We start from the raw sequence: 23,042 nt of genomic DNA, 5'->3' as shown, positions 1-23,042 counted from the left end.
CCCCCTCCAGAAACACATATAGTTTGTCTTGGAGACCATTTGGGCGCCCCTCTGCGAGTGGCGCCCAGTGCATGATACACCCCCTTGCACTCCCGTCGCTACGCCACTGTTGATAACTCCTGTGCTTTTTGTCGAAATTTTCTGAAATTTCGTGGAGAGATTTGTGTATGGGGGCATTCATTGGTGCTATTAAATTTTGGGGTTAAAGGTCGAGGAGTGGGGAGATAGAAGGCGGTCAGACTTAATGAAGATTTAACTGGTTATTAGCATTTACAAAACTCATCAATACCCTCATAATTAAGCTTTTCGATATTTTATAATAATTAATAATATAAAAAAAGTTCTTTTAATAAAATATAACAGATGGCGCCACATACAATTTAAAATTTTTCTTTTGCCGGAAAAGTTACGCATCTCTTTGCTGGAATTTTTAAAAAAATCATATTAGACTATAATAATATTAAATATACATAAATTAACATTTTATGCATTAATATTGAAGTCATATTTTTAAAAATATGCATGTCTAGTGATAGTGATAATGACTACAAGCTGGCACGTAACGGTGACAGTGGCGATTACCAAATAGGTGCGCTCAAAAAGATGCGTTAGGCATCTTTTTGAGGACTCTCGAGAGCCCTAAAAGGTTCAAAATTACATAAAGGGTCTTATAACGGAATTGTGCCTAGGGCTGTATGTCTGAGTGTATGTGTATGTGTAACACGATTTCGTTCACCCTGTTTAAAGCTTGATAACTCCTGTGCTTTTTGTCGAAAATTTCTGAAATTTTGCAGGGAGGTTTGTATATTAGGGGAATCGATGCTATTAAATTTTGGTAGTTAAAGGTCGACGGGGAAATAATGGAGGTTGTGTGTTCGTTTCCAAGAAATTCCAAGTAAATTCCTAGAATGCCATTTTTATAGAAAAAAGTTATTAAATGGTTAAATTATTATATAGTGTATTCTAGCGGTTGAGAGAAGCCAAAAATTTCCTATAAACGTAGCCCTTCATGCATTGTTTATTCGCTAGAAGGGGGTAAAATTTGCACAAGCTAGCCCTTACGATGCTTCTCTGCATCACTTCTAAGTTTTGCGGAAAAACATCAAATCCGGCTGCTTTCCAGCTTCTGTGTTGCACTAAAAAGCCAAGGAATGCAAGTAAATAGATAAATTTTATTAAGAGTATAAATATCATAATAGAGAATCTTATAAAGAAAAATTTATTTGAAAAGCCAGGGAATGTTAAATAGATTAATTTTACCGATTTGCAGAGTCTATAAAAGTTTTAAGTGGTTATACGAAGCTTAGAAACGATTTGCAATAGGAATATTTAATATATATGAAAACGATCGATACAGAGGTGTAACGGCTGCTGTATGAGGTGTAGCAGTGCTACAAGGCCCACTAGTTAAGAGAAACCACCACGTGAGTTCCATATATTATTATATGTTTAACCTTTCAACCTTAATAATAGAAGAGACTCACGTCCTCACAGTTTAATTGGTCAAGCTCACAGTAGACTTCACTGTGCTTCTCACGACGCCAAATACGGAAGAATAAATCAGTATTTTTGCTGAAAAAAAAATAGAAGAGTAACCTTATAATCAGTGGCCAAAAAAAGAAAAATTGCCTGGGGCTCCCACCAACAAGGGGTCCCAAACTAACCTTTTATAAGAGAATATTTCCTCCAAATTCCCCCGAAAAAAATGTCTGAAGTCAACGCTACAGGTCAACCATAATTCAAATTTGCCTGGGCCCCATGAAGCTATAACGCATATAATTATAATTAAATAACTGTTAAATATAATTTTATTAAAGGCAAATAGAAGATTAAATAATCAGAAAATAATTATTATAGATAGATCCACACTTAATAATCGCGTGTAGTAATATATAATGCGCACTTCTTATTTTAATAATTCTAAGTCTACATTTTTTTCAATTTAATAATCACAATTATACGCGTTTTCCTGTATAAAAAATTAATTAATTTTCAGGTCTTGTGAACAGAGAGATACGTTTAACATTTCAACAGTCTGGACTGAAATTGTTATTAATGTTTGTATATATATATTCTCCGGAGTTTAACAAATATTTGATATACATCAGAGGAATTTGTAGAACTGAATAGTTGCATTATTACGGTGAATTAATGAGTTTTATCTTGGAGTTTATTCGTTTTCATAAGTTATATTATAAATATTTTCGTATATTTAAAAGAATTAAAGGTTACAATTTGCCCTTTGTTGCTACAGTTCAACAGAAATCTGGTTTCTTACAAATACAGATGAGGTGCGAACCCACGACTCGTAGGTCGTGGGTTCGCATCTCATCTGTAATCCTCTAACCCAGATTCAAACCTGGGTTAGAGGATTACAAATTACATAAAGAAAATTTATCATTTTTTAAATGTATACCTTATAAAATTTTGAAAAAAGTTAAGAATTACCTCGGTTGGATTGATCCGTTCAGAGCTGTTGCGATAAGATTTGACCGTAAAACACATCACAAGCAGTTAAATGAGTAAACGTCAAAATAAATATGCCAAATTGATTTACAGCCTATTGACTACGTCACGTAAAGTATATCAAAACTGTCATACGCAGAAATGACTTGAAGCAAATTACTGCATCAAACTGACTTATTCCGAAGGTATTTCATATTAACTCGTGCCACAAAAACTGATTACAAGAATTGACGGTCGGAAGACCTCTCATTGCTTACGGGTTCTCCGATTAATTAGAATATTTCTTGGTTAGAGGATCTCTAATTGGTTAGAAGATTCTTGGTTAGAGGATTTTTTGGTTAGAGGATCTCTGATTGGTTAGATAAATTCTTGGTTAGATGCTCTCTAAGTTTATAGATGCTATATTGATATAGCGCCGAATTCACTGAAAAAATATAATAATTTTATCATTAAACAAGGTTTGGGTTGCTCCCTCCAATCAAACAAATAATGACGTTTTCCGATACAATATAATATAATCCAAAGAGTATTTGATAGATATATAATTATAATATAATTTTAAAATAATATATTATTTTGTCAATACCGTGCCAACGAAACAGAAAATTTTTCTCTCTCTCTTTCTGAGCGAGAAAAAGATAGATAGAGATAGAGAGAGAGAGAGAGAGAGAGAATAAGAATAAGAGAAGAGAGAGAGAAGCGAGAATAAGAATAAGAGAAGAGAGAGAGAGAGAAAGAAGAATAGGAGAAGAGAGAGAGAGAAAGAAGAAAGGAGAAGAGAGAAGAGAAGAAGAATAGGAGAAGATAAAAAGAGAGAAGGAAAAGAAAAGATAAAAAAGTAGAGAGAAAAAATAAGAGAAGAAGAAAAAAAGAGAAAGAGAGAGAAAGAGAGAGAGAGAAGGGAAGGGAGGGAGGAAGCGGGAGAGAGGGAGGGAGGGAGAGAGAAAGAGGAAGAGGGAGGGGGGAGGAAGAGGGAGGGAGGGAGAGAATAAGAATAAGAGAAGAGAAAAAAGAAAATAAAAAGAGTTTCTTTTCTTCTTATGAGAAGGAGAAGTGCGTTTCTATCTTCAGTCAATTGATTCAAACAGAAAAAATAATTGTCTCTCTCTCTTCTCTCTTTCTTTAAATGGAAATTAATAAATTAAATTTACATATTAATTTTATATATAAAATTAATAATATAAGAATTTAAATAATTCGAAAATGTTATATTTCAATTAAATTTCATCTAAAATTGGTAGATATTCGCGTACATTTAAGTACTAAAATAAACCAAATTCTGTTTCAACATTCGAAATTACGTTTTATAATCCTTTTATCGACGATCTGTCTTTTTGTTTATCAATTAGAAACATTATTTATATTTTTAAATAAAACATTTACTGGCTAAACGAAGCTTGCTTAACGCTTTGTTAGTTGAAACGTTTAACAAAATAAATTGAGTTTTTTTTTTCATTTTTAAAATTTTTATTATATAAATTAAATGGTATTAATTTACTTCATAATTTAACCAATTACTTTATTGAGTTATTATTAAATATAATTATATGCGATGATTTAACGTAGTCCGTCTAAACTCAGATCGGATCCGGGAAATGGAAAACCACTAGAAATTTTTCCGTGGGTATTCCGTCCCAGATATATAGGACCCCAGTTCCTCACCACAAGGTAGGCCGAGTCGAAACCACGATTAAAAGGTTCTCTTAGTATCTACGGAGAGGAAAGACGTTGAATCGAGACGGAAGTGACGTTAGCGCACCTTCTCTAACAAATGGTAATTCTAGTTAATGCAAGATGACGTCTTATAGATGAAAGTATTTACATTTTCCGATAATGCGTGACGTCTTTTGTCAATTTAATCACTTGTAAGTAGCCCGCGAGCTACCGAAATTGTCTTTTTTTTTTTTTCCTCAGCTTCCATCCATTAATTTAATCGAACTTTCTGACGTTTCGTTGGGTTAATCCTCAACCGATATCAATTGACACAATACTTCTAATTTTGAACCCGAAAAAGTTTTATTTTAGTTTCTTATAAAGGCAAAAATGTTTTATTATTAATAATTATAGGCGTGTGAAGTTTTATTCTAACGAAAATAACCCGTCGATTAATCAATGACCCCCATTGTAAGTCCTATAAATACTCGCTGTCACCGATGATTGTCAATAAATTTTGCACGCCATTCTCGAATCTAAATAAAGTATAAACGTAGTTATTTCGCATTGTTTATATATGAGGTCCCTTCTGTGACGTACAAGTAAGATCTTCGCCATTTTATTGATGCTAAAATAAAGATCGATTCGTTTACAAATAAAGATTACATAAATATTTAAGAACTTCAGAAATTTTTTCATTTTTATTTCTGTTGAATTGATGAATTTAAATAATCTCACCGATTTTAAACGCTTTATTAGTTGAATACATTAACCATTGTAAAAGAAAAAACGCCGGCAACGTAGTTGCTAGACTTTCCCGGCATTTTTTGCTTGGTTTCATCCCTAATAATTGCTACCATTACCTTTGTAAGTCTTTATGTTAGTACTATTACCTTTATAAATCTTCATTACTTTTCTAAGCCCCACTTCCTTAATTAATACCTCCCAAATATTTAAAGAGGATATTAAGGGAGAAAAACCATATCTCCCGAAGAAATGGCCCGATTTTCCCGAAAATTTGTAATAACATTTTTCCCCAATACATAAACTTCCCTGCAAAATTTCAGAAATTTTCGACAAAATGCACAGGAGTTATTAAGCTTCAAAGTGAGTAAAAAAAAAAAAAATCGTACTCCCACACACGTCCGTACATACAGGTCGAAAACATCCTGTTTTGCATTTTTGGACGTTTCAAGGACCCCGAATCCAAAAATTTAAAAATTTTGGTGGGCCATTTTTTGTCTAATCACCATACTTTTCCTCTGTTATATACAACAGCCAATAATCATCTTAATTTAGTTTAAAATTAATTGCGTAGGAGTAACGAAGAGAGCAGCGTCATTGTTAAATTTTAATCCAACAATAATGCTCTTCCCTCGGGTATCCTCTTCAAACGATAATTCTATTGAATTTTATAAGCTATAACTTATTTAATCTTCTCCTCTACTATTAATTATTTATAAACGATAGAAATATTTTTAAATAATATATTGAAATTAATAATAGAATTCCGTCATTAAAATCGTGCTTTAAAACTCTCAAACCCTGCCCCATATTATTTTATTTAAGTAAAAATAATTGAATTTTTTTAATTATATTATTTTCGTATGACGTAATTAAAGTCAAAGAAAATTCATTGGCTCGTCGGGGATGCTTTGACTCTTAACTTTATGCACCGTGTATAACACGCTACCAAATACTTTCCTAATAATATACAATTGTTCGAAACAATGTTAATTAAATATAGAATTACATTATTTAATTTGTGTCACCGAAGATAAGCATTATCACGACTTTTCTAATCGTGACGTAATATAATTTGATCCCTTTAGACACTAGAGAAAACAATTGATTAAGTGATCGTTTAGTTTTTACATTTTTACTTTGTCTGTTACATATAACAGTGAGAAAGTACGACCAAAAAGTGACCCATGCCCAAAATTTTTGCATTTTTAAACTCGAGTGACCTTCAAACGTATAGAAATGCAAACAAAATTGGGGGAGAGGGTTGTGTATTTATGGGTGTTAGTGTGTGTGAGCAGGATTTTGTTAACCCACTTTAAAGCTTAATAACTCCTGTGATTTTGGTCGAAAATTTATGAATTTTTGCAGGGAGGTTTGTGTACTAGGAAGATTCATGCTACTAAATTTTGGTGGTTTTAGGTCAAAAGGGTGGCGAGATAGAAGGCAATATCACTTGTCACATCTCTAGTGGAAACGGAGATTTTACTGGTTATTAGCATTTACAAATTTTTTATAAAAGCTATCACTATCCTCAAAATTAAGCTTTTTGCCATTTTATAATAGTTAAAAAGTTTTAAAATAAAACCCCCTAACAGATGGCACCACACGCAATTTTAATTATTATTATTATTATTTTTTTTTTTTTTTTTTTGTCTTTTGCCGAGAAAGTTAAGCAACTCGTTGCCAGACTTTTATAACATTAAAAAATTTATTTAAATAATATTATAAGCTAACGAGCCAAATAAATATATAAAATAAAATTATTAAACGAAGCTTCTATTTTTAATTTTTGTTTTTTGTAAAAATCTGTGGTGTGAATCGCCATTTTTGTTGATTTGTATTATTTTACGTCTGTATAGAGGATTGTTAATATAGTTAATAACCGCTACCGTATATGTAGAATCGACAGGGAGAATTTCTTTCCTTTTGATTAATTTGAAAAGCATTGACCCGATCGAAAAATAAGTTAAAGTTTTCCATCGAAGCGAATAGTTCTCGTGAGACATTAATTAAAATTCATTAACAATTGCCTTTATTCATATACACAGTTCTTTTATTATGCAAAAATAATAAAATATTTATTGCCAATTCGTAATTGGAAAGAATCCAAAATTCCACTGTAAATGATAAGTTTGCAAGTCGAAAAATCATTTAAATTTATATATAAATTTTTATATAAAATATAAATAATTTAATTACTTTTTTAAATAAAAGTTCCTTTTTGTGTAATTTAAACGTTAAATTTATTTTAAAAACATTCCATTTTTTCCAAATTATAATAGTAAAAATGGCCAGTTACTTTCACTAAATTGGGTAATACATATATTTTTTAATTAATATTCTCTATAATGGAGTAAATAGGAAGAGAATAAACGAGGAAAAAATAAAAATAGGAATAATTTAAATACGCTCCAACGAATCAATTAATGCGCATTACTTGGCCAGAAAAGGGAGAAATAGAAGAATAAAAGAAGAAGAAGAGGAAAAATGGAGTGAAATTTAAAAGTGTAAATCCAATACAGCAATGTCCAGCCGAATACTCTTCACGAGGATAAGTGATGCTGCAGAGGACGATGGGAACGGAATGGGATTAGGCCAGACACATCTCGGGCATCGCTAACTGCGCAGATTGAAAGAGAAGATGTCGGAGAAGTGTGGCCGGTTGTCAACCGATGTCATGTAGGTAAGTCATCTTCCACGTTTTAATTCCCTTTCTGCACTACAATTTACTTCCCCCCGTTAATGCCCGGCTGGCAATTTCCAAACTTTGTTGCCATCGTAATTGAAATGGCGCTCCGTGTTAAATTTACACCCGGGGTAGATCTGGTGTAAATACGCTTTTTACACCCGTTACGCATTGCAGATTGGCCCGTCTTGCTTAATTTTCCATTGTTTTTCCATTGTTTTCGTTAATTTACACCTCCTCCTCGTTTTTCCTTCTCCGCCAACCCGGTTTAGGGGTCCTAAAAGAGGGAGGGATGCTGACGAAACGTCGTCTTGTCATACTGGTTAAATGACAATAGATACGTCAAGCGGATTTCCCCCCAAAAAACACCGATCAATCGAGCGGGCCACACTAAAAATTATATTATATTTAACTGTAGAAATTTATAAAATTTTTGTTTATATTATAAATATGTATATATATATATACGAGAAATATTTATAAAAATAAATAAATAAATAAACTTTTCGCTGCGTAAGTAATAAAAATTTACGGCTCTTTTTGCTTAATAAAATTGTATGTGTTGTATATAAGGGCATTGTTTTTAATAATTGAAAAATAATTAAATTAATTGTTTGTAGGTAATTGTAATTAAGTGTTGCACGAAATTTTAAACAATTGTGTCAACATTGTAAGTAGTGTCGGTTCCGAGCAGCGCCATGTTTCCTCCATCTAACAATCGATAATATTACCTTTTGATCGACTTGCCTGTTATTTATCAACGTTAGAATGGAAACAAGGAAATAGAAAATAAAAGGAATTGCGCTCCAATTCTTAAACATTTTATTCCCTTATGTTATAAATCCGGATGTAGGACTTCTCCCCCAATTATTTATATTCATTTATTCCGATATTTAAATGTAATTAGGTCAGAATATCATTAAAATTATTTTATATGATGCCAAAATTCGTTTTAAATTTTTTAATAATTATTCGGCGTAGTATGATGGATGGTCTGCAGTTTTATATTATTAATGTTAAATGGACGGGAGGAAAAGTTTTTAACAGAAAAAATACACTTATTTAATATGTTTTTTTTAAAATAAAAACGGGCAAATTTTTATATTTCTGTTGTGTAGAAAGAAATTTTTCGTATCAAGAAAATTCGATAGTTCCGGGTGAGATCGATTTTTTTCCTTTATTATTATTATTATTATTTTCCAATCCCCTTCGATATTGCATTAAACAACGCGTAACAGTTACGCAGCATTATCTACCCTCGTTGTTTACATGACGTGTGACGTATGTGATACGAATTGTTAATTAAGAGCAGCGATGAACAAATGGAATTGGATTTAATATTTAATGGAGAGGTTATTAATGGGCGCCGTTTTTGTTATTGTCATTTATATTTAAATTTTCTCGTTGCAGTTACACCGTCCAACTATGTCTCTTGGCTATCACATCGACTCCGTGATGCTCAGCGAGACAGCCACCAACGAGACGTTCGCAGAAGCCATTGTTATTCTCTTCATTTGTGTCGTGGTCATTGTTCTAAATATCCTGGTGATTGGTACCCTGATCACGTCCAGATCGGTTAAAGAAGCCATGGATTTTTACATCTTGTCTCTAGCAGTTGCTGACATGCTGTGCGGAGTCTTAGTCATACCTCTCTCAGCTTATCCTGCCATTACACGTAAGTGGATGTATGGTGACTTCTTATGCAGAATAACCGGTTACGTCGAGATAACTTTATGGTGCGTCACAGTATATACGTTCATATGGATTGCCGTCGATCGTTATCTGGCCGTCAAGAAGCCTCTGAGGTACGATACCATTCAGACTAGAACACGATGCCAATGTTGGATGGTTTTCACTTGGATAACATCCATGTTCCTCTGTTGTCCTCCACTTCTTGGCTTCTCTAAAGGCAAGTTCTACGAGGACGGTTACATCTGTATGCTTGATCTTGGCAACACTTTACCGTACAGCATAACACTGTCGGGATTAGTTTTAATACCAAGCATATTTACAGTTATTTATACGTACGTGTATATTTTTTCCACTATGTACAAAGTGAAACAATGCTCCAACAAGGACGACAAGGATTATAACACCGTGCTCAGCGAAAACTTGTCAAATCCCGAACACTTGATGGCATTCATTTTGATTCTGTTATTTTGGCTCTCGTGGTTGCCGTGGTTTTCGCTTCACATCTACGAACAGATCAATGGGCGAATGAAGGAAGGACATCATCTACATTTTTGGCTTCTGTGGTTAGGAATCGCCGACTGTTTCTGGAAGCCGATCGTCTATTTTGTCATGAGTCCAAAAATGAGATTAGGTCTTAAAGTTTTTTGTATGTCTCTGTGTTGCAGGTCGAAAGCAAGGCAGCAATTAGTTGTCTAAGCTAAATTGCCACGTCATGGGTGGGAACGACGTGTAAATTATCAAATTATCTTCTTTTTTTTCATGGCAAATTGCGTGAAAATCAGCAACTGATCTCGCTTAATCGAATCCATTTCCTTCTTCCACGGTTTCAGTTATTATTTTGGCGGTGTTTCCATTAATTTAAGTAGAAATTCATTTAGAAAACGTAATTTAAGCCGACGCCAGAACAAAGCAACTCCCCTCGAAACTTCTAAAGTTTATTATTCGAAAAACCATAAAGGAAAAAAAAATATATATATATATATAATAAACAAAAATGACAATCAATTTATCTGTATTACGTTCCTCAAGTGGTTAACATAAAAAAAAAAAAAAAAAAAATTCGTAAATTTTCGTATTGAATATCGTTGGTTAATGAAATAATTTCTGTAATTTGAGATTTGTTTCACGAAAGTAAACGTTAAAGCATGTGGTCTAACGATTTCTTCTCCATTTCTTTTTTTTTTTCTTCTTTTTGAAGTAAACGATCAGAGATGATCCAATTTATTAAATCATTTATCATAAGAAAATCTTGGCCATGTAGCAACTCGACTTGTATCATTAATCTAAACAGGTTTTTGGTTTCTACCCACTCTAGTAGAAAAAAAAAACCACAGAAAATCTTAATTTCTCCGTTGCTCATCACATTTATATAACATCGTACTGATACAAATCATCTTCAGTTGCTCAAAGATCTGCCTTACATCTACTTAGAATAGTCTATTTATAATTGAAGGAATATATTAAAAAACAGAAAAAAACGAGAATCAAGTAAAGAAAATATATACATATATATATATATTATCGAATTTTGATAATTTTATTAAATTTTACAAATTTACTAAAGTCGTTAGGTAGGAAGAAAAAGAAATAAACCCACCATCCTAATTAGCAGTTTAACTTATTTCCACGAAATTAATAATCGATCTTCTGAAATATATATGGCCACGAGATGATAATTAGGCTGTGAAAGTTGACGATGATGATGATGATGAGATAAATAATCAAAGATTTGGATAATTACAGCGACGTTAACTGCTCTTCGTCTTCCGCAGTCGCGATATTCAAAGTAAATCCGAGAAATGTCACTCGTGTCTTAAATTTACCCTTTATTTTTTATTTTATTTTTTCTCTTGTGATAATGTTTCCGTTTTAATTTAGAGTGTGATCATTTAAATTCGTAAATATCTATATTAAATATTTGTATAAACAGGGTAAAATCTGTGTATATGTCGTAAAATGCAGTTCGATTCAATGTCCATTCGATGTATAGCCTTAACAGTGTGATATCTTTTGACGTATAGAACACATGCTGATTGTTAATTAGTGAACGTTGGATTCACTATAAAGGATGGTCCATCATTATCAAACTGATGATTATCAGATCAACGTTAGATAATGTATATCCCATTTGTAACAGTAAATTGTGAGTAGTAGAGTGATCATCATTAGTTTTAGAAGGGGGACAATCTTTGTAAGGAAACAGCTTTTAAGCATCTCTAAAATACACACACACACACACACACACACACACACACACACACACACACAGACAGACACACACACACACACAGACAGACACACACAAAATTTGATTAAATCAAATTATCTTTAAAAATATCCTATAATTTTTATTACAGTTTTGAAGTAAATTTACACAGGGATAAAATAGGAAATTTTTTAAGGTCATATTTATATATATACGTATTATGATTTGAAAATCTTTAGCAATTTTTTAGCGATGATTTGAAAAAAAAGAAATATGGCGGGGGGAAACGAAAAAACAACAAAAAAAATATATTATATATAATAGCGAAAATATTTTTGTAAATTAGCGATATTTCATCTTCTTTCCAGCAATTTAGAAAGTTTTTAATAATAAATATGTATATAAATATATGAGTTTATATACAAGCAAAGGATAATTTTATTGTGCTCCAATTAATCTCTACTGCCAAATGAGAGTAGGTCCTCTTTTAGACAAGAAAGTAGCTGAAACAAATGTCAAACAGTTTAAAAAAAACACACATGGTTTATTCAAATTTAGGAATTTGTCGGCTACGTTTCTTGAGTTTAGTCAATCAAATTTTGAACTCTAGTTGACAATCATCGGTTATCTGAGCAAACGAAAGATGCCAGTCAATTACACCCTTTCACGAAAAGCTATAATGTTACCTGTCATTGCCAAATGGTGTCGGACGAGCTTGTAATTATTGTCATCTTCATCTTGTCTTACATATTTCCATAGTCAGAAATATGTGTTGAATAATTTGTGTCATAGTTTTGTATTTTGTGTTGTGATACGAGATTGAAAAAAATAAAATTAATGACATCAAAATACGTATCCTTCGTCTCTTCTTTATTATTATTTATTTTTTTAAACCATTATTATCCTTAGCGTAACTTTGTAACCGTTTATATTGGATAATACAATACGGATCGGATCTCTTATCTCCTTGTAAATTTAACGGAAGTAGCCGTAACAGCGAATAGGCGTAATAAATCGTAACACATTGATAATTCACGTGTCTTTCAAGTGTAACGAATGACAATAAAGAGGGGTGAAAGTAGCCATTCGCACCTATTGTCACCGTATGTTACGCTGCATGCTCCTTGCCATTTCCTCATTCCCTTTGACGACAGGATAGTAACAAGAATTTCAAATTATTTTTACCTGTCAGCTAAACGATAGTGTATGTATATATATTTAATATTCCCTTTTAAATAATACTCGATTTAAATAATGGCACGACAGACAAGCTGTGTGAATCACTACTTTTTAAAGTTGTCTGGATGGTTAGTGATGACGTAGCGAAAATCTTCCTTTATCGGGATCATTTCTTGCAGGAATAAAGAGGATTTAAGGACTTTTATAACGATTGTTTTTTCTTGTTTTTTTTTAAATCCGAGTGCGTTTATTCATCGCACCAATTACGCACGTGGAAATAACGGAAAATAATGCTTGCTGACCTTCAACAAAAGTTCAAGGTGAGTGTCCTTGATGAAAGGATTCGTGCCCACTTCCTAGTTTGCTGGAAAGAAAGTTTTCTGCTGTAAAATCTACTAGTGATAAAAAAATCCCACCCATCTCGTAGAAAAGTAGTTGAGTGGAAAGAACATTAAACTTCTCCTCGTCTGACGTCACGAATCTAGTTACATTTAATTTAAGAAGCATAAACATTAGCAATCGCTCCTTATTATTTAACTAATCTTCTACCACGAAAGTATATATATATATATATATTTAAATTTTTAATCAATAAATGTGAGCTTATATTTAAAATAAAGGTTAGGAAATTTCGGTTTCGAATATCCCTTTTTAATATAATTTTGTGTGATTACTCGTTATAATTTATATAGAATACAATAGAGAGAGAGAGGGTATGAACCTTAGCCTCCCCCCAATAGATATAAGTTATGATATAAGTGGTTAAGCACAATTGATAGGGCTATCATTCTTCTCTTAAACTACTATGGGATATCATTTCACAAAGGAATATCTAATGGTTTAATGAATGAGAAAGAAATCCTTCCTCTTCTCCATCAATTATTCGACAAAATTGTAGTATTGTCTGGATCAAAATGAATAATTTTGGCTCACGATCCTTACTCCGGAGCCAAAATCCCATACCGAACTTTACTAATTAAATTTTGAAATTTGTATTCCTCTTAAGCTTGATATTCTTATTGGTAATCGATTCTTACTGGTAATAGATTATTCTTGTTAGTAATCGATTATTCTTATTTGTAATCGATTATTCTTGTCGGTAGTCGATTATTTCGTATTGTTAATCGATTCTTACTGGTAATAGATTATTTTTGTTGTTAATAGATTATTCTGATTGGTAATCGATTATTCTTGTTGGATATCGATTATTTTTATTGTTAATCGATAACCAATCATACGTACGGTTAGATTGATAAAGGGGGTTAGGCAATTTAGAAGTTCATTGATCCAACAGGATATCATCTGTCCAGATAAAAATCTACATATTGTAAATATGCTCACGAGGAATTAGAAAGAAACGTGACAGAAAAATTTCCATCATTGTTTGAAAGAGATGGAAAAACTTCAACAAATGATACGAGAATTAATGGGTGAAGGGATTTAAAAATAAAAGTAAAATAATACGAGCGAATTTAAAAGAAGAAGGACACGATAAAATATACGACCGGAAGAGAAATTAATAAAATCAACCATCGACGTCACGAATGACAAAGGTAATGCGAAAACTGTTGTGAGCACGTGACCAAGCAGGGGGATCTGTTCGGCTTCAGTGACAATGCGTGAAGGTCGGTATGTTTGTGCATGGCATCTCTCTCTATATATATAATGTATAAAGATGGGACCTTGTCATTCAAGTTGGTCATGTCTTTAGTGAATGTCCTCATCTCGTGAGTGCAAGGTAAGAAGCACCTAATACAGATTACAGGTGAGTACAAGTTACTACTAAATACCTTAGAGAGGACCAAAATTAACTTCTTTTTCTTTTTCTTCTTCTTATTATTATTTTATTATTATTATTTTTTTTGGTGGATACAATTTTTAATATTAAGAAAATTGATTTATTTTCTACCAAATGTTTGCAAAGGAATCTCATAATTCGTTGAAATTTCATCCAACTAATGGAAAAAATGATATAAAAATCGGCCAGAAAGTCTGGAAATGGAGAATTTTGTTACTTGTTTAATCTGAAATGGCGAAAATTTCTACCTCGGAAATCACTTCGTAGGGGTAAAACGGGGAAAAAATACTTATATAAATGAAATTCTCTTCCTCTACTGCCACTTTTCTTTACTTTTTAATAAGGAAAAGTAAGTTTTAGTAGTGTTAAGCATATTTTATGACGTAAAATGTCACTCGCTCTCCTTCCTATAAATCACTTCTTAACAAAGCAATTAAATCTCTTAATGTTAATTTGTTTTTAATGGCATTTAATAATACCCGCTCGGTTCATTGTTTGTAAATTACGTAATTATTAACGAAGTTAATGATGTTAGATAAAACAGATTTTAAAAATAATGAGCGTAAAAATTAGATCATTTTCTTTATCGCGCATTATCTACGGTTCTACAGGAGTCGAGCCATTTGTAGGAAGTAATAATTAGTTATTAATATTTTTATACAGTGCCTAGGAAGGTATTAGAAGTGGGCATCGTTGTTTCTTAGCGAATATCTCGAAATATTCTTATTAAATCAATTAATTACGTCAGTAGTAGTGTTGCGCTCGAACCCGTTCGTTTATCGAGCTCCTAGTAAATAATACTTTTACCGTTTGGTAAGTAACTGTTAGTTTTGTCTACACATACGTCACGCTCTAGCAGACTTGGAGGTCACGCTGTCATGCTTGACGAATCGACGTCTCCTTCCCAGATTTTCGCCATCTTGGATCATGACCTCAATGGGACAATGGCCTTCATCCTTCGACTTTCTCTTCCTTGTATGATAAATAACTACGTGAGATGAATTATTATTTAAATAATACCATCGAAAATTGTTAAATTTTCTACTTTAAACTCAATAATCGATAAAATGCAAACTCACACCCTATAATTAGAATCCATTTTATTTTTTTTTTTACAAATTTCCGGTAGCTAAATATACTTTATTTATTTATTTTTTCCCATAGGCAATTATGGAAACCACACTAGCATCGGTGGTTAATATTTTATATCTGACTGCACGATTTGCAAACGGTAAGGATATATATATATATATATATATTTAAATTGATAATTAATAATTCTCGAGATGAAATACTTAGAAGTGAAATGTTTGGTACAGGACTTCTGACATTCGAGAAATTGACCAATCAAGATTACCCTTCGACGACGTACTTCACGACCAGAAACGTGTCATTATATGAATGTCAAGGTTGGTGTCGTGACGATAGCAACTGTGTAGCCACGTCTTTCAGTTTCGTCGTCAACCCTTTAACGCCCATACAAGAAACCAGTTGCTTCCTCCATAACGAAACCAAGGCAAAGAAACCTTCCATTTCTCCCCAATTAACGGTCAATACTTATTATCTGACAAAAATTAACCTGAGATCGGGTAAGTTTTAATCTCTTAATTAACTAAATAAAGGATTTAATTAGATATAATCCAGTTATTTAGATGATAAACCATCCGAGCGTGTGTGAATGAAGAAGGGATTTGGATAATCTCTAATTTTCCCATATCTAGATGAAACGATAAGACGTATCGTTTCATCTTTATTTCCGTAATGGGCCATTCTATAGAAAAATCCCTGTAATTTTCTTCAATTCACCAATAATTGGAATTAATAAAGCTTTAAATGTAGTTGAACCTCCAACAACGAGAACCATTTTCTTTTGGACAAAAATGCGTATAAAATAACCCCCAAACAACGGCCGTGTCCGTCGTTCACAAGTTCGAATATATTATCGAATACTATTTAGTAGAGAACTACTACTACTGTATTCAATAGTACCCATTGGTATGAAAATTAGAGCCAAAGGATCAATCATCTAAATGGTTGGTCTATAGTTTTACTTTAAAATATTCCTAACAAAGATTCATTTCTCTTATAGAAAACTTGTGTAGTCGTCTCTGGTCGTTCGAAAGAATTCCAAATAAATACATTCGAGGATTCGACAATGCCATCATCTTCACCTCAAACAAGGATGCTTGTCTTTCAGCGTGCTTAAACGAAGTTCGCTTTAATTGTCGTTCGGTCGAATTCAATTATGTGACGTTAGAGTGCCGAATTAGTGACGTCGACAGAAGATCTTCCTACGAAAACATCAAGCTGTCAGACGCTCAAGGGGTGGACTATTTCGAAAACAACTGCTTACAAAGTAATGCCTTATTTTTTTATACGTTATTACTGTAATTAACGCATTGTTTCCTAAATAATTCTACTGATAATAACCCTTTCATCGTGCGGAAATTATGGATGATAAATGGAAACTGTCAAAACTGTCAGGTCAATATTGTAGCCCTTTCAGGAAATTACAATAATGACACGACGACAGAATAACTCTCGTTATTTTAAGTACGTGTATTAAATTCAATTTATTTTATATTTTAGACGATAAAATTTGCTCCAGACCCACAGTTTATTCCTACGCCAAGGTTGGATTACCACAAGCCACAATTACCCATTACGTTAATCTCAATTATTACTTAGATAAACAGATTCTGGTACGTAAAATCTATTGAACAATTGGTGTAAATTATTGTCTAACGCGGCCCTACGGGTAATTCTTCTTTCGTACTTAAATCTCTCAGGTGTCGAACAGACAAGAGTGCCAACAGCAATGCACACAAGAAAAGGAATTCCTGTGTAGATCGGTGCTATTCATCACGGATCCAAGACCCGGAAAATCTGTCTGCAAACTCTACCACGTCGACCACACAATGCTGCCACAGGGAGCAGAGACATATATCGTCTCGAATCCTCTGCCACTGTTAGATAGTGGCGAGAGTTCTGGTACTTACATGGAAAGACAGTGTAGTAGTGAGTATATTTCTTAAGATATTCGAGTGAAAATTCCATTATTTTATAAGCATTAATCGTATTCTTTCGTGGCATTATCGTGTAAATCCGTCAACCGAAGCAATTTATTTTTATTTTATTTATTTATTTTTTCCTCCTTCGTAAAGTTTATACAATTAAAAGTTTGTTTCTTCGGTTCGCTTCCAAAGATTTCTAATTTTGGCGTCGGATAGACAGACGCCCGAAATATCGACTGGAAATAACAGCGACGATAAATTATTTGTGACCTAAGAGCAGATTCCGATAAGTCTGATGTCACTTTTTTTTATTTTTGGTTTAATTTTCGAAAACGTCGCCCGTGTTTTTACCATTATCGAATTAGGGACGTGAATTTGTGACGTCACTTTCGAAAAAATTGTCGACCTATCGAAAGTGCTTTTATTTATTTGCGTTATTTGATTTTATTTCGCAGATAGCTCACAGACGGGTCATCCTATACTGAACATAGCGACTGGGGTGGTTCAACAGACTACACCCGCTCCGTTGTTGAGCGCGTCAGAAAAAAAGGACCCCTCCTGCGATGCCTTTGGCGTATGTTACGATGGTTAGAATTTTACGTTGATGATTTTTTTCGTTAAATTTTAAACACTGAACATAGCGAAATATCCACTTAGGCCATTGTTTACCTGTTATTGATGTTATTCTTAATGCAAATTATTGTGTTTTCCAGTGTCTATACAATGCACAGACACTAAAATCATCGTTTATGTCCGTACGAATCGACCTTTTCACGGAAGAATATATGCTTTAGGTAGAAGCGAAACTTGTCACGCCAACATCTTGAACAGCCAACAATTCAGACTGGACCTCACCCTCAGTGGTCAAGAATGCAACACCCAATCTCTGGTAAGTATCTCATTTTTTACACGTTTATTATTCGCCGTTCTTTCTAAATTCGTTAATATTTTAAAAATATATACTTTAGGGAGGAGTATACTCTAATACTGTGGTGTTGCAACACCACAACGTAGTGTTAACGAGAGCAGATAAAGTATACAACGTGCGATGTACCTACGAAATCGCCTCGAGGAATGTCTCCTTTGGCATGCTTCCCATACGGTAATTTAATTAATTTTTTAATAAATGGCCCTCCTAAATTTAAATTTATTGTTAAAATCAATTAATTTAGCGACCCCGACACCCTCCAAATTACTTCGTCACCCGAAGCACCCCTTCCGAAGATATTTATATTGGGTGCAGACGGAAGAGAAGCTACCACCGTTCGTATAGGAGACAAATTAACATTCCGTATCGAAATACCGGAAACTAGTATGAACCTTTAATAATCAGTGTTAATTGTAATTAATTAACCTTATTAATTGTGATTATTCTTTTATTCGTTAGCTCCTTACGGGATATTCGCACGCAGTTGCGTGGCAATGGCTAAAGATGCAAGGAGCACCTTCGAAGTTATCGATGATCGAGGGTAGGTTAGTAAATATCTAAAATGGAGGCTCGACTGTCGATTGGTTGCATATAAAATTATAGTCTATATAAAGAAAAAAAAAATGGCGGTTCCTTTCGTGTGAGAGAGTGTTTTATTGTTACAGATGTCCCGTCGATCCGCTGATATTCCCAAGATTTATACAAATAGGAAACGCTCTGGAAAGCAGCTACGAAGCATTTCGGTTCACGGAATCGTACGGGGTGATATTTCAATGTAACGTCAAATATTGTATTGGAAATTGCGAACCAGTAAGTTTGTCTGTCCGTTGTTTTTGTATTTTTGACACATAAAAAAAAAAGGGAAATTTAAAATAGTTTAATAATTCTTGAAAATGTTCTTTCTACTTTTAATCTGCAATTGCTAACCAGTAAGGCTGTCTGTCTGTTGTTCTGTACTTTTAACATTTATAACCTATATATATATATATAAGAAATTTAAAATAGCTTTAAAAATTTGCCTACTTTTATAATTTACGTGTCTGCCATTGATTTCTACTTAATTAATGTCAGAAACTAATAAGAGAAGGTAATATTTTGAAGAATAGAATCCGAAATTATTTTTGTTTTTCCGCAGATTTCTATTTATTTTTATACGCTCAGCATTTTATAATAGTCCTGTTGATATAATAAATTTTAGAGGGTTATTTAAAATTCATAATGTAACATATTCTGCCAGTTTAATAACTTTGGTTCTTATTCTTACCGACTTTCTGAAGTTATTAAAATTGCAAAGTAAAAAGTTTTCATTTCTTTCCCCTACTCTTTGCAATTTCAAAATTTTATCCCCCCTCTTTTTATTTTTACTATTCTCCCTTTTTTGCTGTAGTAACGTAGTTCTATAATGAGAATTGATCACATGTTTTATATAAATATTTAATATAAATAGTTTATTATTTTTATTTTTGACTCTCCGCCCTGTAGCCTCTAAGAGGGCCTAGTAAAAAGGCCCTCTTAGAGGCCCCTCAGGTCCGGGATCGTCGAGAAGGGAAATTTTTCTGGATTCGGGAAAAATCCGGAGATCCTGGCGAATTTTCGTTATCCTATGGGTAAAAAAGGGCAATTGCCTGGGGCCTCCACCAACGAGAGTTCAAAACCGATCTTTCAAATGAAAATATTTCCCCCAAAAATTCCCCAAAGTAAACTGTCCGAAATCAACACCGCACGTGGGCCCCCCTAATTCAGATTTGCCCGGGTCCTACGAAACAATAACGCCCTAGGAGAAGTTTTTTGGAGGCCTGTAACGGTTACAACTCCTATAAATAAACAATACTTTTACTAACAAACAAAAATTCTAAAATTCTTTTCGTTAATAAAGAAACAACCTACGTACACTGTATTTCATTGTTCAAAATAAAAGAACTGCCCGCTCTATCCGTACCCCATAACAGCGCACGAAGACTTCAGGGGACCCGGCATATCCGGGGCAGACTCCCCATGAAAAATTCCGAAGGGTTCTCCTCCTCCGGGATTCGATCAGGCCGGTACCCCGATTATCCGGGAGGCAGTAATTTACGTAAAGATACTATTGTATTACCCTGCTTAGCAGCAATTATTTCTTATCTTCTCGAGCTCCCTGCCAAAACATGATATCGTCCATTAGCCCGTGAAGACGGATAAAACATTAAAATAAAAAAAGGAATTCTAATGAGATAATTACTTAAATGCGATATAAGGAATGTAAATTCGAAAACGTTTAAATGAATTAATGTTTCGACCAAGACATCATCACATAAATTTGCCAATTTAATAATTCTGCAATCTTCCCCCTTAACGATAATGCGGCCATTTTCTAGATTTTCTCTCGTTAATTTATCATCAAGCTTCGTTGACGAAAATAATATAAAATAAAATTTCAATTATATTATTTTTACCAGTGTTTAACTACACTTCATCTGTTTATAATTCGCTTTGGGAAAATTACATTTATACAGGTTCCATTATAGAATTTTAACACACACACACACACACACACGAAATTTTTTATTTCTAAATAATTAAATTTAAAAAACTCAGAAGCGAGTTGTGTAACTTTTCCGACAAAACAGTTAAAATTCTGCGTGGCGCCATCTGTTGAGGTTTTTTAGATTATTAATTATTATAAAATGTCAGAAAGCATAATTTTGAAAATAGAGGTGTTTTTATAAAAAAATAATAACGAGTAAAATCTTCATCCCTTCTATCTCGCCACCCCTTTGACCTTTAACCACCAAAATTTAACAGCATCGATCTCCCTAATACACAAACCTCCCTGCAAAATTTCAGAAATTTTCGACAAAAAGCACAGGGGTTATTAAGCTTTAAAGTGGGTGAATAAAATCCTACTCCGCAGAACAACCTCTACATACAGAAACCCCCCAATTTTTTTTTTTTTTTTTTTTTTTTTTTTTTGCATTTCTCGATGTTGCAAGACTTTCCGAGTCCAAAAATGTAAAAATCATGGGGGGTTCATTTTTTTTGACAGATGGCCCTCTGTTATATATGACAACCAGGAAAGTAAAAATAATATCAAAAAAATTAAATCATTAATTGCCTAATGATAATTATGACAATTTAATTAAATTTCCAGCTGAAGAAATATTGATGAAGGAGGAATTTAATTGATGAATTTAAAAATAGTTTGAGATTTGAAGTTTTATTGATCCCAAAATAAACACTGAAGATACAACAGCCACGAAGAATTTTAATAAGAATTTAAATTAAAAACCTACCACTCTGGAGATTCGGGTTCGAATCCTGGTAATCAAAAAAAAAAAAAAAAAAAAACCGGAGAATTTTTCGGGGCCCATTCATTGCGGGTTCTACTTATAATGGCCAACAATGGAGGGCTTGACCCAACCAATAATGGGCGCCGTCAGCGCACGCGGGGTGGAGCACCTGCCGTGGGAGCAGGATCTTCTACGGTAAAGTGGTCCATGTTTAGGTGTTGCAAACGTGAAGAAAATCCGGCAAACTCCACGTGACCAGCTATTTGCCAGGTGCGAACCCACGACCAGCGTTAGTGGTTTTATTCATCTGCTACTACGTATATTATTTTTTCTTTTCTACATTACAATGCGACAATTAAAATTAATTGTTACAGAATCAATGCCATTATTGTTTCCATAGTATAATAATTAAATAAAAATAGCCGTAATTGTTAGTTTTTTAACAATAAGATAATTAATTTAGGTATATTTTTAAGGTGAGATGCGACCATAGCTTAGAGAAAACGGACTCATGGGGTCGTAAGAAAAGATCCAGCGAAAACGAATTAACTCTGAGCCACGAAATTCTGGTCCTTGATTTTGGTGACGAATTCGCACGTTCCATGAAAAATACCCAGCATTCCACAAATGGTAACGTGTGTATTTATATATTTTATAATTAGAAAATTGTAACACTACTTTAATCCTTTCCCTTTCCCCCCCCTTTTTTTTCTATTGGCAGATTCCTTCAACGTGTTCGAATCTGTGGAATTTTTAGAAACGTGCGCTTCTAAGACCTCAATCATGGCCTTAAGTCTAACAACTGCTCTATTGTTAGTTGTGTATATATGCACGGTTGCCTACTTTGTTGCTCATAGACGAGCCCATAAAGAATTCTCTTAACATTATTTAATATAATATAAATTCAGAAATAGATTCGTCAATTATAACCTGTCAACACGACCAGTTTTTAATTAAAAAAAAAAAAAAATAGAATATATTCTTCTAAAATTTTTACAGTAAAAACCTGTCCAAAATGGACACCTGCCTAAACGGGAAAAACGGAAATGAAGCGATTTTCCGTGTTTAAAAAAAAACCCTATCCGAAACGGAAACCTGCCAGACTGGAAGAAATATTCGGTACCCGGTTTATACAAGTTTCACTGTCCGCTTTATACAGGTTTTGTCCAGAACATAACAATTAAAGGTTTAATTAATTTATACCAAAGAACTTTTCTATAATAGCAATTAAAAGTAATGGCTCATCGAATAGAAAATGGCTCATATCTATGGAACACCATTATGTCTATGGTGTTTAATTGGCTATGGTTATTTATTAATGGTAATAAAGATTGATTAATCATTATCACAGTTTCAATAAAAATAAATGATACTCAGCTTTCAATGCGATCATCACAAATAAATTTTGTT

The 23,042-nt window shown here is 33.2% G+C and overlaps 3 protein-coding genes across 3 annotated transcripts in view; 2 read left to right on the top strand and 1 right to left on the bottom strand.

Moving 5' to 3' along the window:
- The window catches only part of LOC136983625 (TBC1 domain family member 2B-like), a 129,563-nt gene that overhangs the window by 67,904 nt on the left and 38,617 nt on the right, over positions 1-23,042 (bottom strand). The window lies entirely within an intron of this gene.
- On the top strand, positions 7,337-10,111 carry DopEcR (G-protein coupled receptor DopEcR). Its single transcript, XM_067280377.1, has 2 exons — positions 7,337-7,546; positions 8,960-10,111. The coding sequence occupies exon 2, from the start codon at positions 8,975-8,977 to the stop codon at positions 9,935-9,937; it is 963 nt and encodes a 320-aa protein (XP_067136478.1). The 5' UTR covers positions 7,337-7,546; positions 8,960-8,974; the 3' UTR covers positions 9,938-10,111.
- On the top strand, positions 14,298-22,705 carry tyn (trynity). Its single transcript, XM_067280417.1, has 14 exons — positions 14,298-14,364; positions 15,589-15,655; positions 15,744-16,013; positions 16,514-16,780; positions 17,014-17,126; positions 17,214-17,442; positions 17,894-18,025; positions 18,152-18,327; positions 18,407-18,540; positions 18,611-18,750; positions 18,826-18,907; positions 19,032-19,176; positions 22,109-22,262; positions 22,354-22,705. Exons 1-14 carry the CDS (start codon positions 14,341-14,343, stop codon positions 22,512-22,514), a joined length of 2,094 nt encoding a protein of 697 aa, XP_067136518.1. The 5' UTR covers positions 14,298-14,340; the 3' UTR covers positions 22,515-22,705.

The sequence above is a fragment of the Centruroides vittatus genome, unplaced genomic scaffold (assembly GCF_030686945.1).
Source record: "Centruroides vittatus isolate TY-2023 unplaced genomic scaffold, ASM3068694v2 contig_884, whole genome shotgun sequence".
NCBI lineage: Eukaryota > Metazoa > Arthropoda > Arachnida > Scorpiones > Buthidae > Centruroides > Centruroides vittatus.
This window is presented reverse-complemented; position numbering and strand designations above follow the sequence as displayed.

Bases quoted from the DNA above. Each gene is read 5' to 3' on its own strand.
- tyn (XM_067280417.1), top strand. From the start codon at position 14,341: ATGTCCTCATCTCGTGAGTGCAAG. The intron at 18,751-18,825 runs GTATGAACCTTT...TTTATTCGTTAG, and splicing joins TATCGAAATACCGGAAACTA to CTCCTTACGGGATATTCGCA. The intron at 18,908-19,031 runs GTAGGTTAGTAA...TTATTGTTACAG, and splicing joins GAAGTTATCGATGATCGAGG to ATGTCCCGTCGATCCGCTGA.
- DopEcR (XM_067280377.1), top strand. From the start codon at position 8,975: ATGTCTCTTGGCTATCACATCGACTCCGTGATGCTCAGCGAGACAGCC.